General features: G+C 39.7%; 1 protein-coding gene across 1 annotated transcript in view; it reads right to left on the bottom strand.

The window, feature by feature from the left end:
* Positions 1-24,622, bottom strand: part of KCNIP4 (potassium voltage-gated channel interacting protein 4) — a 1,134,091-nt gene that overhangs the window by 96,174 nt on the left and 1,013,295 nt on the right. Inside the window, 1 exon segment of the mRNA XM_049108732.1 lies at positions 18,764-18,884. Coding sequence (XP_048964689.1) covers positions 18,764-18,884 — 121 coding nt within the window.

The following is a 24,622-nucleotide window of genomic DNA, read 5'->3' as shown; positions in this document are numbered from 1 at the left end:
GTTCTTTTTTTTTTTGTTTTTGTTTTTGTTTTTGTTTTTGTTTTGTTTTGCTTTTTGATTTGTTTCCTTCCCCCACCCCCTTTTTTTCTCCTTTCTTTTTCTTTCTCTTTTTCTTCTTTTTTTTTTTTTCGTTTTTTTTTTTCTTTTTCTTCCCTTTTTTTTCTCTTTCTCTTTTCTTTCCTTCTTTCTCTCCTCTCTTTTTCTCTTTTTCCCAATACAACTTGCTTTTGGCCACTCTGCACTGAGCAAAATGACTAGAAGGAAAACCTCACCTCAAAAGAAAGAATCAGAAACAGTCCTCTCTCCCACAGAGTTACAAAATCTGGATTACAATTCAATGTCAGAAAGCCAATTCAGAAGCACTATTATACAGCTACTGGTGGCTCTAGAAAAAAGTACAAAGGACTCAAGAGACTTCATGACTGCAGAATTTAGAGCTAATCAGGCAGAAATTAAAAATCAATTGAATGAGATGCAATCCAAACTAGAAGTCCTAACGACGAGGGTTAACGAGGTGGAAGAACGAGTGAGTGACCTAGAAGACAAGTTGATAGCAAAGAGGGAAACTGAGGAAAAAGACAAACAATTAAAAGACCATGAAGATAGATTAAGGGAAATAAACGACAGCCTGAGGAAGAAAAACCTACATTTAATTGGGGTTCCCGAGGGCGCCGAAAGGGACAGAGGGCCAGAATATGTATTTGAACAAATTCTAGCTGAAAACTTTCCTAATCTGGGAAGGGAAACAGGCATTCAGATCCAGGAAATAGAGAGATCCCCCCCTAAAATCAATAAAAACCGTTCAACACCTCGACATTTAATTGTGAAGCTTGCAAATTCCAAAGATAAAGAGAAGATCCTTAAAGCAGCAAGAGACAAGAAATCCCTGACTTTTATGGGGAGGAGTATTAGGGTAACAGCAGACCTCTCCACAGAGACCTGGCAGGCCAGAAAGGGCTGGCAGGATATATTCAGGGTCCTAAAGGAGAAGAACATGCAACCAAGAATACTTTATCCAGCAAGGCTCTCATTCAAAATGGAAGGAGAGATAAAGAGCTTCCAAGACAGGCAGCAACTGAAAGAATATGTGACCTCCAAACCAGCTCTGCAAGAAATTTTAAGGGGGCCTCTTAAAATTCCCCTTTAAGAAGAAGTTCAGTGGAACAGTCCACAAAAACAAAGACTGAATAGATATCATGATGACACTAAACTCATATCTCTCAATAGTAACTCTGAATGTGAACGGGCTTAATGACCCCATCAAAAGGCGCAGGGTTTCAGACTGGATAAAAAAGCAGGACCCATCTATTTGCTGTCTACAAGAGACTCATTTTAGACAGAAGGACACCTACAGCCTGAAAATAAAAGGTTGGAGAACCATTTACCATTCGAATGGTCCTCAAAAGAAAGCAGGGGTAGCCATCCTTATATCAGATAAACTAAAATTTACCCCAAAGACTGTAGTGAGAGATGAAGAGGGACACTATATCATACTTAAAGGATCTATTCAACAAGAGGACTTAACAATCCTCAATATATATGCTCCGAATGTGGGAGCTGCCAAATATATAAATCAATTATTAACCAAAGTGAAGAAATACTTAGATAATAATACACTTATACTTGGTGACTTCAATCTAGCTCTTTCTATACTCGATAGGTCTTCTAAGCAAAACATCTCCAAAGAAACGAGAGCTTTAAATGATACACTGGACCAGATGGATTTCACAGATATCTACAGAACTTTACATCCAAACTCAACTGAATACACATTCTTCTCAAGCGCACATGGAACTTTCTCCAGAATAGACCACATATTGGGTCACAAATCGGGTCTGAACCGATACCAAAAGATTGGGATTGTCCCCTGCATATTCTCGGACCATAATGCCTTGAAATTAGAACTAAATCACAACAAGAAGTTTGGAAGGACCTCAAACACATGGAGGTTAAGGACCATCCTGCTAAAAGATAAAAGGGTCAACCAGGAAATTAAGGAAGAAGTAAAAAGATTCATGGAAACTAATGAGAATGAAGATACAACCGTTCAAAATCTTTGGGATGCAGCAAAAGCAGTCCTAAGGGGGAAATACATCGCAATACAAGCATCCATTCAAAAACTGGAAAGAACTCAAATACAAAAGCTAACCTTACACATAAAGGAGCTAGAGAAAAAACAGCAAATAGATCCTACACCCAAGAGAAGAAGGGAGTTAATAAAGATTCGAGCAGAACTCAACGAAATCGAGACCAGAAGAACTGTGGAACAGATCAACAGAACCAGGAGTTGGTTCTTTGAAAGAATTAATAAGATAGATAAACCATTAGCCAGCCTTATTAAAAAGAAGAGAGAGAAGACTCAAATTAATAAAATCATGAATGAGAAAGGAGAGATCACTACCAACACCAAGGAAATACAAACGATTTTAAAAACATATTATGAACAGCTATACGCCAATAAATTAGGCAATCTAGAAGAAATGGACGCATTCCTGGAAAGCCACAAACTACCAAAACTGGAACAGGAAGAAATAGAAAACCTGAACAGGCCAATAACCAGGGAGGAAATTGAAGCAGTCATCAAAAACCTCCCAAGACACAAGAGTCCAGGGCCAGATGGCTTCCCAGGAGAATTTTATCAAACGTTTAAAGAAGAAATCATACCTATTCTCCTAAAGCTGTTTGGAAAGATAGAAAGAGATGGAGTACTTCCAAATTCGTTCTATGAAGCCAGCATCACCTTAATTGCAAAGCCAGACAAAGACCCCGCCAAAAAGGAGAATTAAAGACCAATATCCCTGATGAACATGGATGCAAAAATTCTCAACAAGATACTGGCCAATAGGATCCAACAGTACATTAAGAAAATTATTCACCATGACCAAGTAGGATTTATCCCTGGGACACAAGGCTGGTTCAACACCCGTAAAACAATCAATGTGATTCATCATACCAGCAAGAGAAAAACCAAGAACCATATGATCCTCTCATTGGATGCAGAGAAAGCATTTGACAAAATACAGCATCCATTCCTGATCAAAACTCTTCAGAGTGTAGGGATAGAGGGAACATTCCTCGACATCTTAAAAGCCATCTATGAAAAGCCCACAGCAAATATCATTCTCAATGGGGAAGCACTGGGAGCCTTTCCCCTAAGATCAGGAACAAGACAGGGATGTCCACTCTCACCACTGCTGTTCAACATAGTACTGGAAGTCCTAGCCTCAGCAATCAGACAACAAAAAGACATTAAAGGCATTCAAATTGGCAAAGAAGAAGTCAAACTCTCCCTCTTCACCGATGACATGATACTCTACATAGAAAACCCAAAAGTCTCCACCCCAAGATTGCTAGAACTCATACAGCAATTCGGTAGCGTGGCAGGATACAAAATCAATGCCCAGAAGTCAGTGGCATTTCTATACACTAACAATGAGACTGAAGAAAGAGAAATTAAGGAGTCAATCCCATTTACAATTGCACCCAAAAGCATAAGATACCTAGGAATAAACCTCACCAAAGATGTAAAGGATCTATACCCTCAAAACTATAGAACACTTCTGAAAGAAATTGAGGAAGACACAAAGAGATGGAAAAATATTCCATGCTCATGGATTGGCAGAATTAATATTGTGAAAATGTCAATGTTACCCAGGGCAATATACACGTTTAATGCAATCCCTATCAAAATACCATGGACTTTCTTCAGAGAGTTAGAACAAATCATTTTAAGATTTGTGTGGAATCAGAAAAGACCCCGAATAGCCAGGGGAATTTTAAAAAAGAAAACCATATCTGGGGGCATCACAATGCCAGATTTCAGGTTGTACTACAAAGCTGTGGTCATCAAGACAGTGTGGTACTGGCACAAAAACAGACACATAGATCAGTGGAACAGAATAGAGAATCCAGAAGTGGACCCTGAACTTTATGGGCAACTAATATTCGATAAAGGAGGAAAGACTATCCATTGGAAGAAAGACAGTCTCTTCAATAAATGGTGCTGGGAAAATTGGACATCCACATGCAGAAGAATGAAACTAGACCACTCTCTTTCACCATACACAAAGATAAACTCAAAATGGATGAAAGATCTAAATGTGAGACAAGATTCCATCAAAATCCTAGAGAAGAACACAGGCAACACCCTTTTTGAACTCGGCCATAGTAACTTCTTGCAAGATACATCCACGAAGGCAAAAGAAACAAAAGCAAAAATGAACTATTGGGACTTCATCAAGATAAGAAGCTTTTGCACAGCAAAGGATACAGTCAACAAAACTCAAAGACAACCTACAGAATGGGAGAAGATATTTGCAAATGACATATCAGATAAAGGGCTAGTTTCCAAGATCTATAAAGAACTTATTAAACTCAACACCAAAGAAACAAACAATCCAATCATGAAATGGGCAAAAGACATGAACAGAAATCTCACAGAGGAAGACATAGACATGGCCAACATGCATATGAGAAAATGCTCTGCATCACTTGCCATCAGGGAAATACAAATCAAAACTACAATGAGATACCACCTCACACCAGTGAGAATGGGGAAAATTAACAAGGCAGGAAACAACAAATGTTGGAGAGGATGCGGAGAAAAGGGAACCCTCTTACACTGTTGGTGGGAATGTGAACTGGTGCAGCCACTCTGGAAAACTGTGTGGAGGTTCCTCAAACAGTTAAAAATATACCTGCCCTACGACCCAGCAATTGCACTATTGGGGATTTACCCCAAAGATACAAATGCAATGAAACGCCGGGACACCTGCACCCCGATGTTTCTAGCAGCAATGGCCACGATAGCCAAACTGTGGAAGGAGCCTCGGTGTCCAACGAAAGATGAATGGATAAAGAAGATGTGTTTTATGTATACAATGGAATATTACTCAGCTATTAGAAATGACAAATACCCACCATTTGCTTCAACGTGGATGGAACTGGAGGGTATTATGCTGAGTGAAGTAAGTCAGTCGGAGAAGGACAAACATTATATGTTCTCATTCATTTGGGGAATATAAATAATAGTGAAAGGGAATATAAGGGAAGGGGGAAGAAATGTGTGGGAAATATCAGAAAGGGAGACAGAACGTAAAGACTGCTAACTCTGGGAAACGAACTAGGGGTGTTGGAAGGGGAGGAGGGCGGGGGGTGGGAGTGAATGGGTGACGGGCACTGGGTGTTATTCTGTATGTTAGTAAATTGAACACCAATAAAAAAAAAATAAAACTGTAAAAAAAAAAAAAAAAAAAAAAAAAAAAAAAAAAGAGATGTTTGATAAAAGGTGGGGGTTCCTGCTCAGGACTTCAGGTCCTGGAATCCAAGAACACGTGGAAGATAGCTGGTAGGGGGATCCAGAGTCTAGACCCAGGACAAAGAAACAAGAAGGAGGCCAAGGATATTATAACATGGGAAGCAGGTCTAAAGGAAGAATTCATGGCAAATTCCCTGAGGCTGAGATTTGGTCCCAGGGTCTTTACAGAGTGCACACAGCTCTGCTCAGGGTTGAAGAGGGAGTTCAAGCAACAAGTGCCTATTAAATACATACTGTGTACCAAGACAACCCCTGGTTATTGGGCATACATGTGTCCCTGCCCTCATTAATATCCTATCTTGGAGGGACTCAGCAAATAAATAAACAAATGTATTATTACAGACAATGGTAATGCCAAGAAAGAAACAAACTGACTGAGTATTTGGGGGAGTAGGGGCTTGGTTTACTCCCATGTGGTCAGGAGAGGCAGGATTTAGGATGAGAGTGGAACCATCCATACTAAATAGTAAGGGAAATGTGTCTTGGGAAACAACAAGTGGAAAGATCTTAAGAGCAGAAAGAGCTAGAAGCTCTTCTCCACAAGTGATTTCTTTTTCCAACGATGTAAAAAAAGAGTAATGTGTGGATAAGATTGTAGTTAAGACCATGATGAAAAGGTGTTGGGGGAAGCGCCTGGTAAGCAGGATTTTGGGGTCGGCAGAGAAGTAGTGCAAGGGAAGGGTTTGTTGGGAGCTCTGACTCTCCCAGACACCCACGGGGTCCGCCTCCAGATTTCCTCCTGCAGGTGTCATAATTCCATTATTTCTCTGGAAAGAACGTGTGCTTAGGAAAGTGAAAAGAGCCCAGCCTGGCTACAAGGCAGAGAGCGAGAGGTGTTAGACACAGATGTAGTTCTAGGTCAGTATCGTGCCCATCCCCGTTAGTCTGCTTCTGTTTACTTGGAACTTTCCAGATGCTTCTCTCTTGCAAGGCCCGGGTGTTCATGTTTTCCTTCAGTTCAGAGAGGTGCCCTAGATGTTTCTAAGCACTTCTCTTTCTTCTGTCAGTCAGGCTAGGTTTCTGCTGCCCACCATCAAGAGCCCTAAATGATAAAGAGATTTCTCTGTCCTTTTTTTTACATCTCACCTCCTACAATTTTTAGTTCAATTCCCTGTCACATATAGGGTAGACTACTGCAATACCTTCCTTACTGCTTTCCCCTTCCTTATTCTCCCACCTTGACCAAACTCATTATCTGCCAAATAGAGTTTTTTAAAAATATAGGTCATATCCATGCTCTTCTTAAACTGTCAGTGGCTTCCTATCAAATGGAATTAAATTTAGCTTGCAAGGCTCTGTGACCTGCTCCGTGCCCACCTGGATGGTCCCATCCCTCCTCTTTCAACCACAGTCACAATAACTTGCACTGCTTCTCTGGATATTATAAACCCTTTCCTGCCTTAGGGCTTTTGCACTTGCTATATCTTCAACTGAGGATAACTTTTTTCCTTGCTCATGAAGAGTTGTTTTCTCTTCAGGCCTGGCATAAAAAGCCTTGACTTGAGAAAAGCATCAGTCAGGATTGTGAGGAAACCAAGAAAGGTGGAGAGAGAGAGAGAGAGAGAGAGAGAGAGAGAGAGAGAGAAGGGGGAGAGAGGGAGGGAGGGAGGAAAAGAAGGAGGAAAGGGGTAGGAAGAGAGAGAATGAGCCGTTGGTGGTAAGGAATTGGCACGGGGCTGTGGGCACTCCCAAGTCTGAAATCTGTAGGGCAGACTGGCAGGTGGAAATTCAGCAGGCTTTCTATGTTACAACATTGAGGCAGAAGGCTTTCTTTTCTGAGAAACCTCAGTTTTTGTTCTCAAGGCTTTCCACTGATTGGATGAGGCTGACCAGGTTATCAAGGTACGCTTCACTTAAAGTCAACTGATTGTAGATATTAATCACATCTACAAAACACCTTCAAGGCAACAACACACTAGTGATTGACCAAACAACTGGGCACCAGAACCTAACCCAGTCAACAAATAAAATGTGACCATCACACCTTCTAGGTCCCCTGTGCCCCCAAGACTGCCTCTCACAGAATCCTTATTTTTTTTCATTGAATGTACTACAATTTGCACATGATTGGTTTTTTCCTTTCTTACTAATTTTACACTTCCTACACTAAGACTCCAGTGTTTATGAGTTGAGAACAATTCTCGTTTACTCATTATTATGTATCCAATACCAGCAAAATACCTAGAATATAGTAAGTACTCAATAAATGATAGATGCTCCATATGATTGTGGAAAGGATGAACAACCAAGAAGAGCTTGACATGAGAAACTGTGACTCAAACTCGTAAAAGTCTAGGGGAGTTGAAATGTCACATATTAGGCATAATTCATTAGAATGTGCATAGATTAAAAAATTACAATTTCTATCTCGTTTCCTTTGACACGTTTCTTCGTATTTCTCTCAAGTTAAATTAACACAGATTTAAGAGGATTTAGTCTCACACATCAACTCAAATGTAGCATTGAAAAGACTTCCAAAGTTTTGGCATCCTATTTTATTTTAATGAAGATTTGAGTGCCTGCCAGGATCACTAAAATAATTGCCAGTTAGGCTTATATTAATGAATATATTTAAGAGGGAACTATTTTAAAAAATGGAAAATGATCTGACTTTATGAGGTAGGTTCCCTGCCAGCCGCTTGCAGTGATGAATGGTACCCTAGATTTGCTTTTTTTTTTAGTTTTAGCCACAAACCATCCAAAGTTGTGCAGCAGGCTCTTTGAAAATCCTGGGCTGAATTTGAAAAAAAAAATATTTACTAGACTCCCAGTGACACATTTGTGTGAATAGTTCAGTTTTTCCAAAAATATTGAGAAAGAGTAATGCCATTCAAGGTTGATGCACACAATACTCTTATCTCCTGGTGCTTGGGTTCTGTGCTGTGAAGAGTGGGTTCCTTGCACAACAAGTCTTATCAACAAACTTCCTTGATTGAAATTGCTTTTGAACTTGTTATCTATTCAGTTTTGATGTACGATGCTGAGGAAGGAGGAAATCTCAAAGCATTCAGAAGACAGAGATTTATTATTATTATTATTTAAATCTTGATCTGTCAAGGGGTATATGAGTTGGAAGTCTCAGTTGACCCATTGTTCTCAGACTGAGAAGTTTGTCTTAGAAAGATTAGCTAGACTAATGTAGGAGATATTTAGGACATTCTCTAAAAAAATTCAGTGAAAGGAGGGTTTGGAGACGCAGTACCTGATGACTTTTCTTGGTAGTCAGCATTTCACCTATGTTGTAACAACTGATGGCTGAGGAAGTTGAACCCATTCTGTGTGATTCTACCAGGGAAGCACTCTTGGAAGTTTGCCTCTGGTCTCCTCCAAGCATGATCCCATGCACCTTTTCCCTTGGTTAGTTTTGTTTTGTATCCTTTTGCTATAACAGATGGTAGAATTGAATATGACTATATACTGAATCTTGTGAGTCCTCCTGGGAAATACTTGAACTTGGAAGTTATCTCTGAAATCTCTGATATCTTTCCCCCAATTTGGAGGAAGTTTAATTTAACTTTCTTTCTAAATGTATTTTTCCTTAGCCTCTCTTAAAGTCAAATGGAGCCAAATGACTGAGTTTTGACCAATGGAATATGGGCAGAAGGAATGTCTGCCACTTTAGGACAGGCCCAACATGCCCCATGTATTCTTGCTCTCTTTCTTTTTTCTTAACCAACAACCAGACACAGTTGGCTCAGTGGAGGTGCTGAGGCTATAGACAGTAGTGGAATCCCTAGATGGGAGGAGTAACCTCAATGAACAAGTGAAGCAAAGCCCCCAACCTGAACAGCTGTTGATGATCAGCCTGGGTTTGGGAGCCGAGAAAGAAACAAAACCCTATTGCATTAAACCTTTAAAATACTGGGCTGTGTGTTACAGCAATGAACCCACTCAACTACGTATGGGAACTACTAGATGCCACCACTCAATCTCTTTTAATTTTTGAAATATGTTGCTGAGATGAGAGGGGTTCTTGAGCTACAGAGATCCTATTATTCACTTGACAGTATATTTGCTGAGCATTATAAGGCATGAGAATCTATTGGATGAAAACTATGAACACACTTGCAATAGAACCAAAAGTAGTTCTTTGTTACCATATGAGACTGCCCTTAATATTTTTGAGGAGCACTTGATAAACTCAGTAAATGTGTCCAGGTATTTTTGTGGTTCTTTTACAAGAAAAGTCATGCTCTTTCACTTTCCTTACCATTAGATTTTTTTTTTTCCCAAGAGAAAATCGATAGCTCTTCAATCTTACTAGGTAGATGTAAAGGGAACTAAAAAAGTGAGAGAAGATAAAAATTTTATCTGGATGAATCCCTGAACTTTTTGATTGGGGTCATTTATTCACAAACCTGTATAGATTATATGTTATGTACAAGGCATGATCTGAAGAGTTAAGAGTCTTATGGCAAAGAAAATATAGTACCTGACCCTAGGGAGAGTATAGAATATGGAAAGGATCCTTAAATCCGCGCAATTGGGGGAAACACTTCAGGAGTGTCTCCAAATTTACGCTAAAGGTGTCAAAGTTTTTCTACATATAAGCCTTTCAAAATTAGCTTTGAGTTAACTTTGGGTCCTCTCTTCCTTTCATCTTTTAATCTAAACCATCAAAATGGCCAGTTGGCTCAGCCTCCACCACACACCATATTTTGCCTCCATCTTGGTCTAAGCAACACTTTTTCCCCTACTCTTCTGAAGCTTCTTTCCCAAGGGTCTCCTTATTTTACTTTGACACCCTACACTGCAATCTTCTTAGAGCAGCCTGAAGAGTCACCTTTTCAAAATTGTTACTATATATTACATCTGACCCTTTTAAAATCAATACTTTCTCAATATCTTTAGGAACAATGAAAGAAAATGAATATTCCAAGTTCCACACACTCTTGCCTCACTCCTGCCTCAGGATTTGTGGTTGTTCTCTCTGCCTGGAATGTCCTTCATGTAGCTTAGTCCTTCTTCATATTATATATTCAATTAAGTGCCATCTTCCCAGTGAACACATCTTTAACCATCCCATCAAAAGAAGCTCTCTTTTCTGCCTTTCTATAATATATTTCATTACAGTTCTTATCATAGCAGGGATTTCCTTAGTTGTTTGCTTATCATTTTGTATCCCTCTTTACCACCCACTTCCAACTCCCATTGGAATGTAAACTCCAAGAGAACTTACCTGTCATTTTAGTCAATATATCCTAAAGACCTAGTTGAATGGTGGGATCATATTCAGCATTCACAGAATGAATGATGGAAAAAATTATATTGAGATAAAATCTAAGCTGAGATGTGGAGAAGGTGTACAAGTGAGTTTGCCTTATGAACAGTAAGGGAGTCATGAGGAATAGTATTCTCTGCAGGAAGAAAGGGCAGATCAAAACTCCTCAGAGGGAACCACACCAACTGCAGGCAGTTCTTTATGGTTGGAGGGGAGTGAATAAAAGATAGTGAGAGATAAAACTAGAAAAGTAAGCAAGGGCTAGTTGGGTCACTGTAGTCAGGGTTGGACTTGTAGTAGACACTCAATAAATATGTGTTGGATGAGTGCATAAGGCTCCTGATTCTGTCTTCTAATGGCAATGGACATATATTCATTGGTTTTAAGTAGGAATCAGCAAGATCCTATTTGTGCTTTAGAAAGATGCCTTTCATTGCCCTGTGAAGATTGGTTCAGAAGAAAATAAGATTGGAGTCCAGGAGATTGGGAGGCCATTGTGGTGACATAGATGCGAGATGACAGAGAGGAAAGGACAGTGTAGAGGAAAATGAAGGGGTAGATGGGAGAGATATAAAGACTAAAAAACTGACTGAGCTTGGAGATTAATTAGATGCAGCAGTTTCTTAGGGAAGAATCCAGAAAGACATCTGAGTGTCTAGGTGACTGAATACATGGAGAGGTAACATTTATTGATAAAATATAGGTTTAGGGGGCAAACAAGAGTTAAATATCCTGCATATATATTTCATTTAATGAAATTTAATGGATGTACAAGCTACTAACTTTTAAAAGTTAGGCATTACATGGATGATGAGAGATGACTTATCTGTTATCAGGGTCTGGTACTTTCATTCTAAAACCAGATACTGAGTCGTATAATGGGCCAGACATTTGGAATTAAGAATAGAGAATCAAGATGAATCAGGCTCAGTAGATGGTCTTCAGGAAACTCATAGGTTAAACAGAAATAAGATCCTTAGTCCATTTGTATTTCTCTCTTTCTCTCTCTCTCTCTCTCTTTTTTTTTTTTGTTGGGAAGAGAGGCAGTTGTGTGTTCTGGTGTGGTAAGGGGATGATACAGCCCTTAAAAGGTAAATCCCTCTCTGAAACAGGGGTAAGATAGAAGGGTAGTGCAGAAACTGCTGCCTCCCCTATGGGAATTTGCAAGCAATCCAAGAGGAGGCTTAGAACTGGCGTGCTAACCCACTAGACCATCTACTAGGTCAGACTCAAAGTATCCCCAAACAGGGAATGCCTGACCAACACGTGTATAATGGTTGTTTGAAAATAAAATTAAATAATCACAATTGCTCATTGTTAAGTAAAAATAATCTGTTGGATACATATATTATCAAACCCATTTGTGTCAAAAGAATCCCTCTAAACACAAATACATGCACATAAAAATATCTACAAGAGTAAAGAAGAAAGTTAAGCATACTTACCTCCAGCAAGGTGGAATGGGGAGTTGATTGTAGATGAGATAGTTACATATTTCAATTTATACTTTCCACATGATTTCAAAAATTTAGCATAGTAATTAATTTAAAATAAAAATAAATAAATAAACAAGAAGCATCCAAATTCCACAGATTATATTTAACACAAACTCTTGTATAAGGTAATTGGCTTCAAGATGACATTGCAGAATGTTCATTGTAAATTTTAGTTACTTCTGTACTTAGTAGAATGATTAGGAGAGAGCTTAAGGGCTCCAAGGTCTATTGAGCACACTCTCAGTGAAAGAAATTATGCAAAATATTTTTCATCATCTTCTCATTTGCATGGATGCTAATAGCCTGAATCTTCAAAGGAGAATTTGATGTCCAGAGAAGCTAAACTACCTGCCCAAGATAAAATATGTCAGCTGAAAGGTTTGAACCCAGTATAATGTCGATATTTGGAAGTCAGGAGGGCTGCCATGTTTATCTGCTGAGACTTGTACATAAACATCTCAGAAAGCCCTGTTTCCTGAAAGTCTGACAAAAAAAAAAAATCCCTGAGGGTATAGAAAATTACATTTTAACTCTGTTCTTATACCTTGATTTTATAGTACATGAGTAATACTTTGCACTTAAGGAAGATCTTTTATCTGAGTCTTTCAAGAGCAGAATAAAGCCAATTATTACCCACCCCCTTTCATGATTGGAAGAGAAGATCTTAATCCCTAATTTGCTGACAGGGAGACAGAAGCTGCCAGAGATGAAGTGATTTACTGAAGGTTACACAATCAGCCTGTGAAGCCTCAAGAATAACTCTAAGGGCTCGTGACAAAAGGGCAATTGCAGCTTATTTCTCTATCCTAAACACCATATCCCGCTCTTTATCAAGCATGTGCTAAACTCCTCCTCTCTCCCTCTCTACCATAAGTGAGATTTACTGCTTTTTATATAAAGGTCCTTTGTAAGAAAATGTAGACCCCCTATAATTTTGTCCTCACTTCCTCTCATCTATTTTTAAATATATAGTAAGTTCTCAAACTCTTCAAGTGGTGTAGGAAAAAAAACATCAAAAACTTCCATCTCCTGTTGGTTCCTTTGGCCACAAAATCAAACCTCTTGCAGAAACCAAAGAAAAGTTTGGTACCACTATTGGTCAAATCCCCAAGGAGATGTCTGGATTGTAGGTACAACAATGAGGGTAGGGATTAACCATGCTTGAGATAGGACTTCAGATTTAATTTAGTTGCTTCAGATGCTGACTTCTGGGGTTGTGTCTTCTTAAGAACACTGCTGTGATGGACACACACTATGGTGACTCCTAGTAAGTCACATTCTTTTTAATCTCCTTTCCTTGAGTGCTGGGATATACAAAGATGGTAGGTTAAGATGTCATACTCATGACTATAGTATATCGTGTAAGACTCTGCTTTAGAAGACTAGAGAGACTCTCTCTTGCTGGCTTTGAAGAAGTGAGCTGCACATTATAAGAGATTCTGTGAGAAGGTCATGGGCAAGGGACCAGAGGCAGCATCGAAGATGAGAGGCTCCAGGACGACAGCCAGCAAGAGAGTGGAGATCTCAGAAATACAACCACAGGGAAATGCCAACAACTATATGTGCTGGGAAGAGGATCCCAGGCAGAAAAAATGTAGCCTAATCAACACCTTGATTGTAGCTTTGTGAGACCCTAAATATAGGACCCAGTTAAGTTGCTTCTGGACTCCTGACCCTCACAACTGTGACATGATGAATGCATGTTTTTTAAGCCACTAAATATGTGATAATTTGTTACAATAAAAAAAATACAAACATCCTTCATCCTTAGGTAAAAAGGATATTAACACTTAGCATTTTTAGGAAAAAGGACATTACCAGTCATTAAGGTGATACCTTAAAAATATATGTGAATCTAATGGTTACTTAGACCTATTATAATTCAAAGTAGCGAAAGAAAAAGAAGTGGGGAAGGATTTGGGACAAGAAGGTACCAGGTGTCCAAAGCATACAAATCTAACATCTTGCAACTTTCACGTTGTGCCTTAAACAATTGGAAGAATATGCTATAAATTATTAACTAATGAAAGTAAATGATGGAGAGGCACAGCCATTTTAAAACTTAATGCCCCAGGAGACCATTCATCATCACCTAAAATTGAACTAAAGTTATGCCTGATTTTGAGAGAGCAACAAATCAAGTTCATGAAACATGAATATAGATACTTAATATGACCTGGGTCATATTTGGGTCTGTGGTTATCAGATGTGGCTTTCTGTTAGCTATCTATTAAATGGGATTTTTTTATTTTTATTTTTTAAAGATTTATTTATTTTTATTTATTTATGATAGACATAGAGAGAGAGAGAGAGGCAGAGACACAGGAGGAGGGAGAAGCAGGCTCCATGCAGGGAGCCCAATGCAGGACTCGATCCCAGGACTCCAGGATCACGCCCTGGGCCAAAGGCAGGCGTCAAACCGCTGAGCCACCCAGGGATCCCCGGATTTTTTTTTAATTAAGAAGTTTAAGAAAAAAAGAAAAACCATTGAGCATCACTTCAAGTTTAACTGAGTCAGATTCATCAGAGCTAAGAGCTGTTACCCACCTAACATACACATTCCACCAAGGGGTGGAAGCCCACCAAAGACCTCCTAAGGCTCCAATGTAGTCTGTCTAAACATTGATATTTTTCTCAGTACCATAGGACTCATCACCATCAGATCAATTCTTTCCCAGGACTCATCACCATCAGATCAATTCTTTCCCAGGACTCATCATCAGATCAATTCTTTTTGTGACAGAAGCACCGTGTGACTAGTTCACTGGTTGTCAATCTTGGCTGCACATTATAATTACCTGGAGAACTTTATAAATCCCGATGCTCAAGCTTCTTCCCAAAGCAATTACATCAGAATCATCAAGCATGGTACCAACCTATTTGTAATTTTTAAAGGTCCCGGAGTGATTGCAAGATGCAGTTAAGTTTGAGACTCCTGACATGTAGAAAATACCTTGTATCTCTAGTACACGGTTATGTAGCTCAGAACCCAAAACGCTGTGAGGCAGTATGTAGGCCAACCATGACTGGCCACTGACAATACTAAGTTTGACTATTTGGAGATATACTATAATAACTCCTTTTTGTTGGACTCATGTTTATTATCTAAATTTTCTTAAGAAAACTTCTAAATTTTCTTAATTTCTTTAAAAGAATCAGACAAAAATCAGCCAAAACAAAACAAAACTCCAGTACTGTAGGTATCAATATCCTCATTTGTAGAGTTAAGAAGACATAGGCGACTGACTCAGAGAAAGCTGCTTAAACAAGTAAGATATGGGCTTGAGTCTGAGTGACCCAAAGCTTATGGTATCTTCATAGTGATTTTTTAAAGTGTGGTCCCCAAACCAGCAGCTTTAGCATCACCTGGGAACTTATGAGAAATGCAAATTCTTCACCCCAATCTCAGACCTACTAAATCATAATCTTTGAGGCTGGTGCCCAGCAAACTGGTTTTTAACAAGCCTTTAGTTGATTCCAGGGTACTAAAGATTGAGAAACACTGCTATCTTCTCCATTTCTATCAGCCTCCTACTTTAAGAGACTCAGTTCAGCAGGCGGTAAGAGAAATAAGAATGTGGGGGTGACTCAGTGGGTAAAACAGAGTGACAGGCTGAGAAATTTTCCCTTACTATCTTACCTTTCTTCCATCCCCCATTTTTATTAATAACCTGTGTTGGAAATGAGGAAATGCTATCAGGGATATGGTACTGGGAAAAGATTGGGGGGCTCCGGCGATCTTTACTAACGGGTGATTTGTCATACTGAGCCTTTATTAGATAAGTGTCATTGTCTTAAGATGTTGGTAACTAGCTTATCCTTTTAATAAAAATATAGGGGGCTTTAAAAGGTTTTATTAAAAAATAAATAACCCAATTGGTTCCATGGAAGTAATTTTTTGATCTTAAGAGCTTGAGATAATTGGTGTTCAGGAAACCAAGAGTAATTGGTTTGCTTTCTCTGATGCTAAGCTGGTTCAGATTGCTGCCATCCTATAAAACATGAGTGCCATTGCCCTGCTTTCATGCCTCCCTTGATATAATTCAGGGTATATTTATTAGACTTGTACATTTGGCTAGGGGAAAATAACCCAAAATGAAAATAACAGTTGTGTTTGATTTATCAGAGACATCAATTAACATTTTCTGAGCAAACCGTGGAGTCCTTTCTTGTAAAGGAGTATGTGAATAGGCTTTGGGCACATTCAGGTCTGATGGAAATTTATCTCATGGTGCAGGATGGGGGGGTGGGACAGGAAACTGATGCAGAGAGAAGAGAACAAGAGAAAGGAAAGGGGAGAAGCAAAAGAAAAGAGACAACAGTTGACAAGGAGAAGAGACAAAGGAGGGAGAAAACTCAGGAAGAAGAAATAAAGCAAGGACCTGAAGGTTAAGAAAAGGAGAAAGGAGGGGGGTCTGGAAAGAAGGAGGAGAGGACAAAAGGCAGAAAGAGGACAGGTAGGCAAAGACAAAAATAAGAGAGAGCAATAAAAGTAAAATAAAATAAAAGACAAAAATAAACGAATGCAGACGTCAGAGCCCGGGCAATTTCTGTGAAGTGCCACTTGGAGAAGACCAACCTGCAGAGAGATGCTGCCTCTGGAAGCTAACGATGGCAGTAATCATGATTTCAATTTGCAATAAATGGTACCAAGGGCAGGCTGACCCCAAATGGAGAGACCTGCAGTCACGTCAGTGGAGTGGTAAATGCGTAGCAGGGTTGCTGAGAGGCTGGATTCAGTTCTCCTTTATTTGACAACCATTTTGTGTCTAATTGCTGCTGCCAGTGGTCATTCCAGCTGTTTTTTTTTTTTTTTATAAGTGTTTGCTCTCTCTGCACACGGTGCAGCATAGACATAACTAATAATTCTCTAGCCTCATTTCCAAAGCTGCTTTCCCTTTATGCGTGTGTATTTGCATGTGTCATCGTGATAGATTGCACATCCAGACTCCTTTTAACACCTGCACAGAGACCTGGGTGTTAGCAGAGAACCCGGTTTCAGAGGAGTAATGGGGAGAGAAAAGCCTTAGAAAGCCCAGGCAAGGAGAGTGGTGGAACAGAAATGGGGTAGAGAGAGACCCCGTGGAGTCAGAGAGATGGTGGAAGGTTGTATGCCATCATGATGGAACTCTGTAAACATATTCTGAAAAGTCAACTAGGGTTACAAATTCTCTGAGTAAACTTTTATGTAAACTTTTATGGAAAGAGGTAGAGTTTCTCTTTTGGTCAGCATGAGGTTGCACAGAGGTAGCAATTGAGATGGTCAGATTTGAAGAGGCTGGAATTAGCAGGACTCTTTGGACACTATAGAGTCTATAGTGGGGCTGGTAGGGGGAAGACCTGAGGAGGGATCAATGTAATTTAATTTGGATTTCAAGGGGATCCCTGGGTGGCTCAGTGGTTTAATGCCTGCCTTCGGCCCAGAGCGTGATCCTAGAGTTCCAGGATCGAGTCCTGCGTCAGGCTTCGCATGGAGCCTGCTTTTCCCTCTGCCTATGTCTCTGTCTCTGTCTCTCTCTCTCTCTCTGTGTGTCTCTCAGGAATAAATAAATAAAATCTTTAAAAAAATAATTTGGATTTCAAGGGGAACCTGTAGTGTAGCTACTATGGTTTACATGTGTGTAAGAACATAGCACATGTTGGCCTGTGTATGCCATTTGAAACACAATCATCTGATACTTTTAAGAATAAAATGTCTTTTTCTTTTTTTTTTAAAAAACTTTTTTTTTTAATTTTTATTTATTTATGATAGTCACAGAGAGAGAGAGAGAGAGAGAGAAGCAGAGACATAGGCAGAGGGAGAAGCAGGCTCCATGCACCGGGAGCCCGACGTGGGATTCGATCCCGGGTCTCCAGGATCGCGCCCTGGGTCAAAGGCAGGTGCCAAACCGCTGCGCCACCCAGGGATCCCATTCTTTCTTTTTTTTTTTTTTTTTTTAAAGTAGGCTCCATGCCCAACATTGGACTTGAACTCACAACCCTAAAATCAAGAGTCATGTACTCTACCAATTGAGCCAGTCAAATGCCCAAGGATGAATTGCTTTCAAATAAATTCATGACAAGTCATCTCTCCCCATATAGACCAGAAGTTCCTTGGATATCTTCTCTGGCTTTTGAATAACCTACAGTATCTAGCTTAACACCTAACACATACCAAGTGTTCAACAAGTCAATTGTCTGGACCACTCATTGTCCTTTGAAGATGATTCATTCAGGAAAGAGAATCCTAAGGTGCACCTGGATCACAAAGAACCAGATGCAGGGACTACCTACAGACATTTAGGGTCTACTGTCATTGGTAGCATGTTTTTTTCAGAAACTTAGAGTGACTCTTCTCCAATGTTGGGAATGGCATTCCATATGGGCCTCGAACTATAGTCAAGATTCAAGTCAAACATCAGAATATAGTTCAAAAATGAAGAGAGAATTGAAGCCTCTTGAAATTTTGTCATTACAACCAAAAAACAAAACATACCAGGAACTGAAATAAGTAGGCCTTTTTTTTGTACCCATCCTTGTTTAATGTCCACCCACCTTGTGTGAGCACTTTGTGCCAAAGTGACCCAAAGTCTAAGTGGATATTGATAATATTCACATCTAGGAAAGATCCGTATGAAATGTACGTACGATGGCGCTCTCACAGAACCATGTGTTTTCCCTCATTTCCTCTCACTCCTCAATGCTCTGCTGAGAACAGTGTGAAGGTAAAGTTATAAAGGAAGTTCTTACATTCTTAAATCCTCTGTAAAGAATCTGGAGCTCCTTCTTGGTAAATTTGCTCTGGGCTTCCAGAAGCTCCAGAGCCTCAGGCCGATGCCGGACAGTGGCCATCTCCAGCTCATCTTCCACGCTGTCTGTGGAGGAGAACCAAAAAGAGGCTGAAGAACAGTCACAGGTCACTGGTGCTTATACACAACAACACAGGAGAACAATAAAACGTTTACTGGATGTCTGTGATTTTTCCAAAGGAAGGATTCTCGTACCATCTAAGGTAGCCTTTACATTTCCCAGAGTTTACATAACGAAGCTACGACAATTCCACATACTCTTTTTCCCTACTAGCTCTAATCATTAGATCTTACAATATTAGCATCTTTATAATACAGTTTGAAGAGTACACAAAATCATGAATAACCTTAAAACCTGGACTTGGTGTGCATATACCAAGTCCGGTTTGGAAAAATGGAATTTCAGTTTAATGACAATCAGTACCACCCTGTGTATCACACAACTAGGAGGTAGGACTCTGTCAATACTCTCTGAGGATTCAAATATTTGGCCTGGGGCTACAAATAAAGTGGCCAGTTGAGGTGCTGAAGTGAGTAATCAGCTGCTGATTTCACTGGCATAAACCCAGTCTTCACGGGTGCACTTTGGACTGGGCCTGGGAGAAGTTCTGGCTAGACCCTCTTCTGCAGCCAAGGGAGTCGATAGCTACAGATATATCCTAAAATACTGTACTTTCCTTTGTGAATTATATTTACAGTATGATTTCTCAAAGATGCTCTTTGTAAAAAGAATTTGATATCCATATAAGTTAGGGAAATGCTATAAATGCTATTATAGTGTGGGACCCAAAGAGGGAAATTAAAGGTTTCCAGAGGACCTGCAACAAACAATTCTGTTTAACTTTGTTTAACCCAATTGACCCCAAAGGGTATTTTTCCACAGAACCCTCTCTCCCCACAGGTCACATCTGGTGATCTCTACATGTCTGCCCTAGGCTTGTGTGGAACATTAGTTAGGAGGTGTTGGCTTATATTAGGATCTGGGTGCTCAGGTCTCAAAAGTATAGCATCCTTGATCAATTTCAGCTTTTTTTGCAGTAGGTCCCCATGGAGGCCTAAGAAATTGTTCTTGCCATCATCCAATCCACACCTTGGCTAAAGAACTCACCAGGAATATAAGTATGCAGGCCTAACCCCGTAGCCATGGCTTGCTAACCTCCATTGTATTCCTTCTTCTTAGCTACAGATTTCCAGCTCAGAGGTTCAGAAGAAGAGCTTTTTTTTCATTAACTCTGTGCCCCGGGCCACTAGCATTCCAATTCCACATCTCATGTGCCAGAAATTTAGTCATTGTGGCCAAAAGTCACATCATTCAGATACTCAGAGCTGCCTTTCACTAACACCTGTACCTACTTTCTGCCCTCTCTCACTAAGTACAGTGATGGGCCAGAGTTCTCACAGAGCAGGGATAAAGAGGTTTCCACAGAACCCTAATCTTGGAGTGTCCTAATCACTGCCCTCAAGTTTACAAAAGCCCAATAATGGCAGTGAAACAGGTACTTGGAATGGTTGTGTTTGTCAAAATGGGGAAGAGAGGATAAAAGCAGACATTTGTTTTGTACTCTTCGTATTTTAATAGCTTATTGTGGAACTGTGAGATGGAAAAGCTGCAGGATAGTGATGGATAGATAAGAAAAATAAAAGGGACATGAGAAGATGGGAAGGCCAACAATAAACTCGAGCTGACAAGCATAAAATTGATGCGAAAGTAAGCGAGCTATGCACCTGAAGGATGTGTAGCGGCCTACAGGTAGCTAGGGAAATGGCAACTAGGCATTCACAAATTGACCTCCGGCTGAGCTTTATGGGGAAAATCAAAAAAGTCCATATGGGGCTCCTTCAATTTTCTCCTTCATTCACTGGAACATTTGAGTAGAATAGGCTGATTCTACTCAATAGGTCCTGAGCTTAGAGAGGAGGTGCTCCCTAAGATTGCTGTTGATCCAATGAATTGGACTGTGTTATTGTTACTGGAGTTGCCAATGCAGAAATGAATGCCCTGGAACAGACTTGATGTAAATAGATAACACCAGATAGAAAGACCCGGCTTTCTTGAGAAATATCTTCACATAAGCTTCTTTTGAGTTGATTACAGAATAATCCCGTCAGCCTAAAATGTTCTTCTTTCTTCTTTCTGCCTGTTGAAATGTATATATCTTTAATGATTTAATTCAAATAATACTGCCTCTCTGAAGCCTTTCCAGATTACTCCACCATGCAGAACCCTGTGCAGAGTTCTCACACCTTACCTACCTCTCATGAAGCATAAAAACATAATATGACCTGTCCATGCCTGCCTTCTCCATTGTGGGTTACTTGGCGATGTGAGCAATGTCTTAGAGATATGCATATCCTCTGGGTCTAACAGTCTGGTACCCATAATCACTCAATAATTATTTGGTGAGTGAATGAATGAATGAATGAATCAGTAAATAAATGGTGTTGCTACTAAAGTTTCCATTCCCCTGGAACCCCTTGAACCTTAGCAGCCCTCTAGAAAATTATTTCTCAAACTGAGGTTTGTGGACCCTTGGTAGACCTTAGATGCCTTCTTTGGAATCTCTGTGTTCTCCATGCCTTGTTCCGAGAAACAGCAAGAGCAAAGGCAGAGGAAATTTTAATCATATTTTCTGAGTAGTGCTTCAATCATAGCATAACCTTTTGTAGACACAGTGACCCTTCCACTGGAAAGAAACAAAACAGTGCATTCACTCCTTGGCCTCTGTAACCACACAGCAATCCGAACCACACCACCAACACACTTCCTTCCTCCAGCTGTCACAGACGTGCTGATGCTGAGATGGAGACAAAAGACCCAGAGTCAGAGGGTCAGTGTAATTAATTGAATTAAGTGTGTGCTAGGATTGAGCATCATACTCAATATTCAAAGCACCGCACTGGAAGCATCTGCCTGTGGACTCTTGTTTTCCCGGCTGACTGGTACCTTATTTCCTAATGACTCCTACCTGCCAAAGGGCTGTTTCTATTTCTAGGAGGCTGACAGGCTCTAAAAACCTGAAATCATCAGTAATCACCAGCACACTTTAAAAAAGCAACACCACCTAACCCAATCAAGACTGATTCCTGGAGGCAAACTCTGGAGAGCACAGCATGATTCTGCACACGACTGTGAAACTCACAGGTTGACTCAGCCACCTTTTAGGAGAATGTATTTGGGGCGGGGAGGGGTGTGTGTGTGTGGATTTTAATACAACGCTTAACATCTATTGAGCGCCCATTATAGGGCAGGAGGCAGGATAGGTGCTCTATTTTTTTTTTAATTTTTATTTATTTATGATAGTCACAGAGAGAGAGAGAGAGAGAGTCAGAGACACAGGCAGAGGGAGAAGCAGGCTCCATGCAACGTGAGCCCGACGTGGGACTCGATCCCGGATCTCCAGGATCGCGCCCTGGGCCAAAGGCAGGCGCTAAACCGCTGTGCCACCCAGGGATCCCCAGGTGCTCTATTAATATAATTCTAGTACTCACAGTAACTCCATGATGAGGTAAAATTGTCCTTTTATTTTTAAACACATGTACTACTGGGTCTTATAGAGGTGAAGACATGAGTGACCAGATGTCACATAGGAGAAAGATAGAGACAGGATTCACACCCAAGTCTCTGATGCCAAACTTTATGTTCTTTCTCCTTTGTCATATTGTCTCTCAATACCAACAGAAATAAGAATGATAAAAACAACATATTTATCTCCTCTCCTTTTCTGCACCGTCAAATATCTCAGAAAATTTGACTAGATCCACTGGGTCCATTTTCTCCTGTTTTCTCCTTAATCTCCCGTAATCTGACTTCTGGCACCATTACGGGTTGAACTGTATCACCTCAAAATTTGTATGTTGAGGGCCTAACCTCCAGTATGGCTGTATGTGGAGATATGGCTTTTAAGGAGGTAATTAACATTAAATGAGGTCACAGGGACCCTAATCCAATATAACTGGTATCTTTATAAGAAGAGAGAGAGAGACACCAGGGATACACACAAGCAGAGGAAAGGCCATGTGTAAGCACAGCAAGAAAGCAGCCATCTGCAAGCCAATGGGAGAGGTGTCAGGAGAAACCAACTCTGCGGGTATCTTGATTTTGGGTTCCCAGAACTGTGAGAAAATAAATTTGCAGTTCAAACCATCTAGCAGTGGCATTTTGTTATGGTAGCCCTAAATGTAAATGTAAATGTAGCCCTAAATGTAAATCCTAAAAGTAAATGGATACATCCATCCATGTTCGAATGACACACAACACATGTAAAAGCAGGTCTTGTTTCTCATAGTTTGCCCAGTTGGACAATGGGCAAGCCAATCACACCAATCTTTACAACACCCTTCAAGAGAGGGGCTTTTGATCCCACTTTAGGGATAAGAAAACTGAGGTTTGGAAAGTCAAACTATCTTGTTCAAGCTCAAATGGCTAGTGAGTAATGAGGCACACAGGTGTCTTTAGCAAACCTAAAGTCCAATTTTTTAAGCATTCTGCTGAGATTATTAATAAAAATCACCACTCTATAGAGAGCTTTTGCTCTAAGCTTGGCTGTGTATTATCTCGTTCTAATACTGACAAAAATGGTGTGAGAGACCTATTATTGCCCTTATTTTACAAGGAATAACAGGCTTACAGAGCTTAAATAATTTATTCAAGGTCACATAGCAAGTCAGGTTCACAGCTAGGATTTGACCCTTGGTTTTTTAATACCAAAAATGATGAGCTCAGTCAATACGCTATTTTAAGAGTTGGGAACAGCTATATACATACATACATATATATATTTTTTTTCTTTGAGTTGACTTCTATTGCATAACTTTTATTAAAGACTATTTTATTTTTTAAAAATGTTTTAAGCAAAAAAAATGTTTTAAGCATAAGAAAAGTATACAAAATGTTATAAAGAATATCTATGTTCTTACTATTCACGTTTCTCAAACCAACATTTGCCTTAGACATTTTTTTTTTAAGAAAGAAAGTACTGCAGCTAGACTCAGAAATCCCGCTCCTACACATTTCCCCAAACGAAATGAAAAGTTATAGTCTCACTAAAATCTGCCTATGAATGTTTACAGTGGTTTTGTGTATAATCACACAAATCTGGAAAGAATCCAAACATCTTTTGATGGGCAAATGTATAACAAATGGCAGTACATCCATTCAATGGAATACTACTCAGCCATAAAAATCAATAAACTATGGATATATACACACACATACAACCACATGGATGAATCACAAATGCATTGTTCAGTGAAATAAATCATATTTGAATTTTCTGTGCGATTCCATTTTTGATCACATGTTGAAAAAGCTAACCATGTAGACGGAATACAGCATAATGGTTGGTGGTGGGGAGCAGGGTTGACTACAAATGCCTGTGAAGGAATTTTGGGAGTGATGAATATGTTCTATATCTTGATTTTGGTGGTGGTAACTTTATTATATTTATCTTTATTATATTTGTCAAAACTCATAGAATTACACCAAAATAGGTGACTTCCATTATATGTAATTTATATTTCAATAAAAAAGAGAAAAAATAAACTAAACATTGAATATATATATATATATATATATATATATATATATATATATACACACAACAGCTCTCTCTCTCTCTCTCTCTCTCTCTAGGGGAAAAAATTTTAGACTGCCACTGAACCCCCCCAATGCCTCAGGGAAACCATGCCTGGGTGCCTTGGAGAGATCACCATGGTGGCAGTCAATGCTGTGCTACTTTAGAAACAAATAGAACAAGGTGTGAAAGGGACACTATCTCAGAGCTGGAGAAAACAAAATGTT

This window comes from Canis lupus, chromosome 3 (genome assembly GCF_003254725.2).
Source record: "Canis lupus dingo isolate Sandy chromosome 3, ASM325472v2, whole genome shotgun sequence".
NCBI lineage: Eukaryota > Metazoa > Chordata > Mammalia > Carnivora > Canidae > Canis > Canis lupus.
The sequence above is the reverse complement of the archived record's forward strand: the minus strand, read 5'-3'. Positions and strand labels throughout refer to the sequence as shown.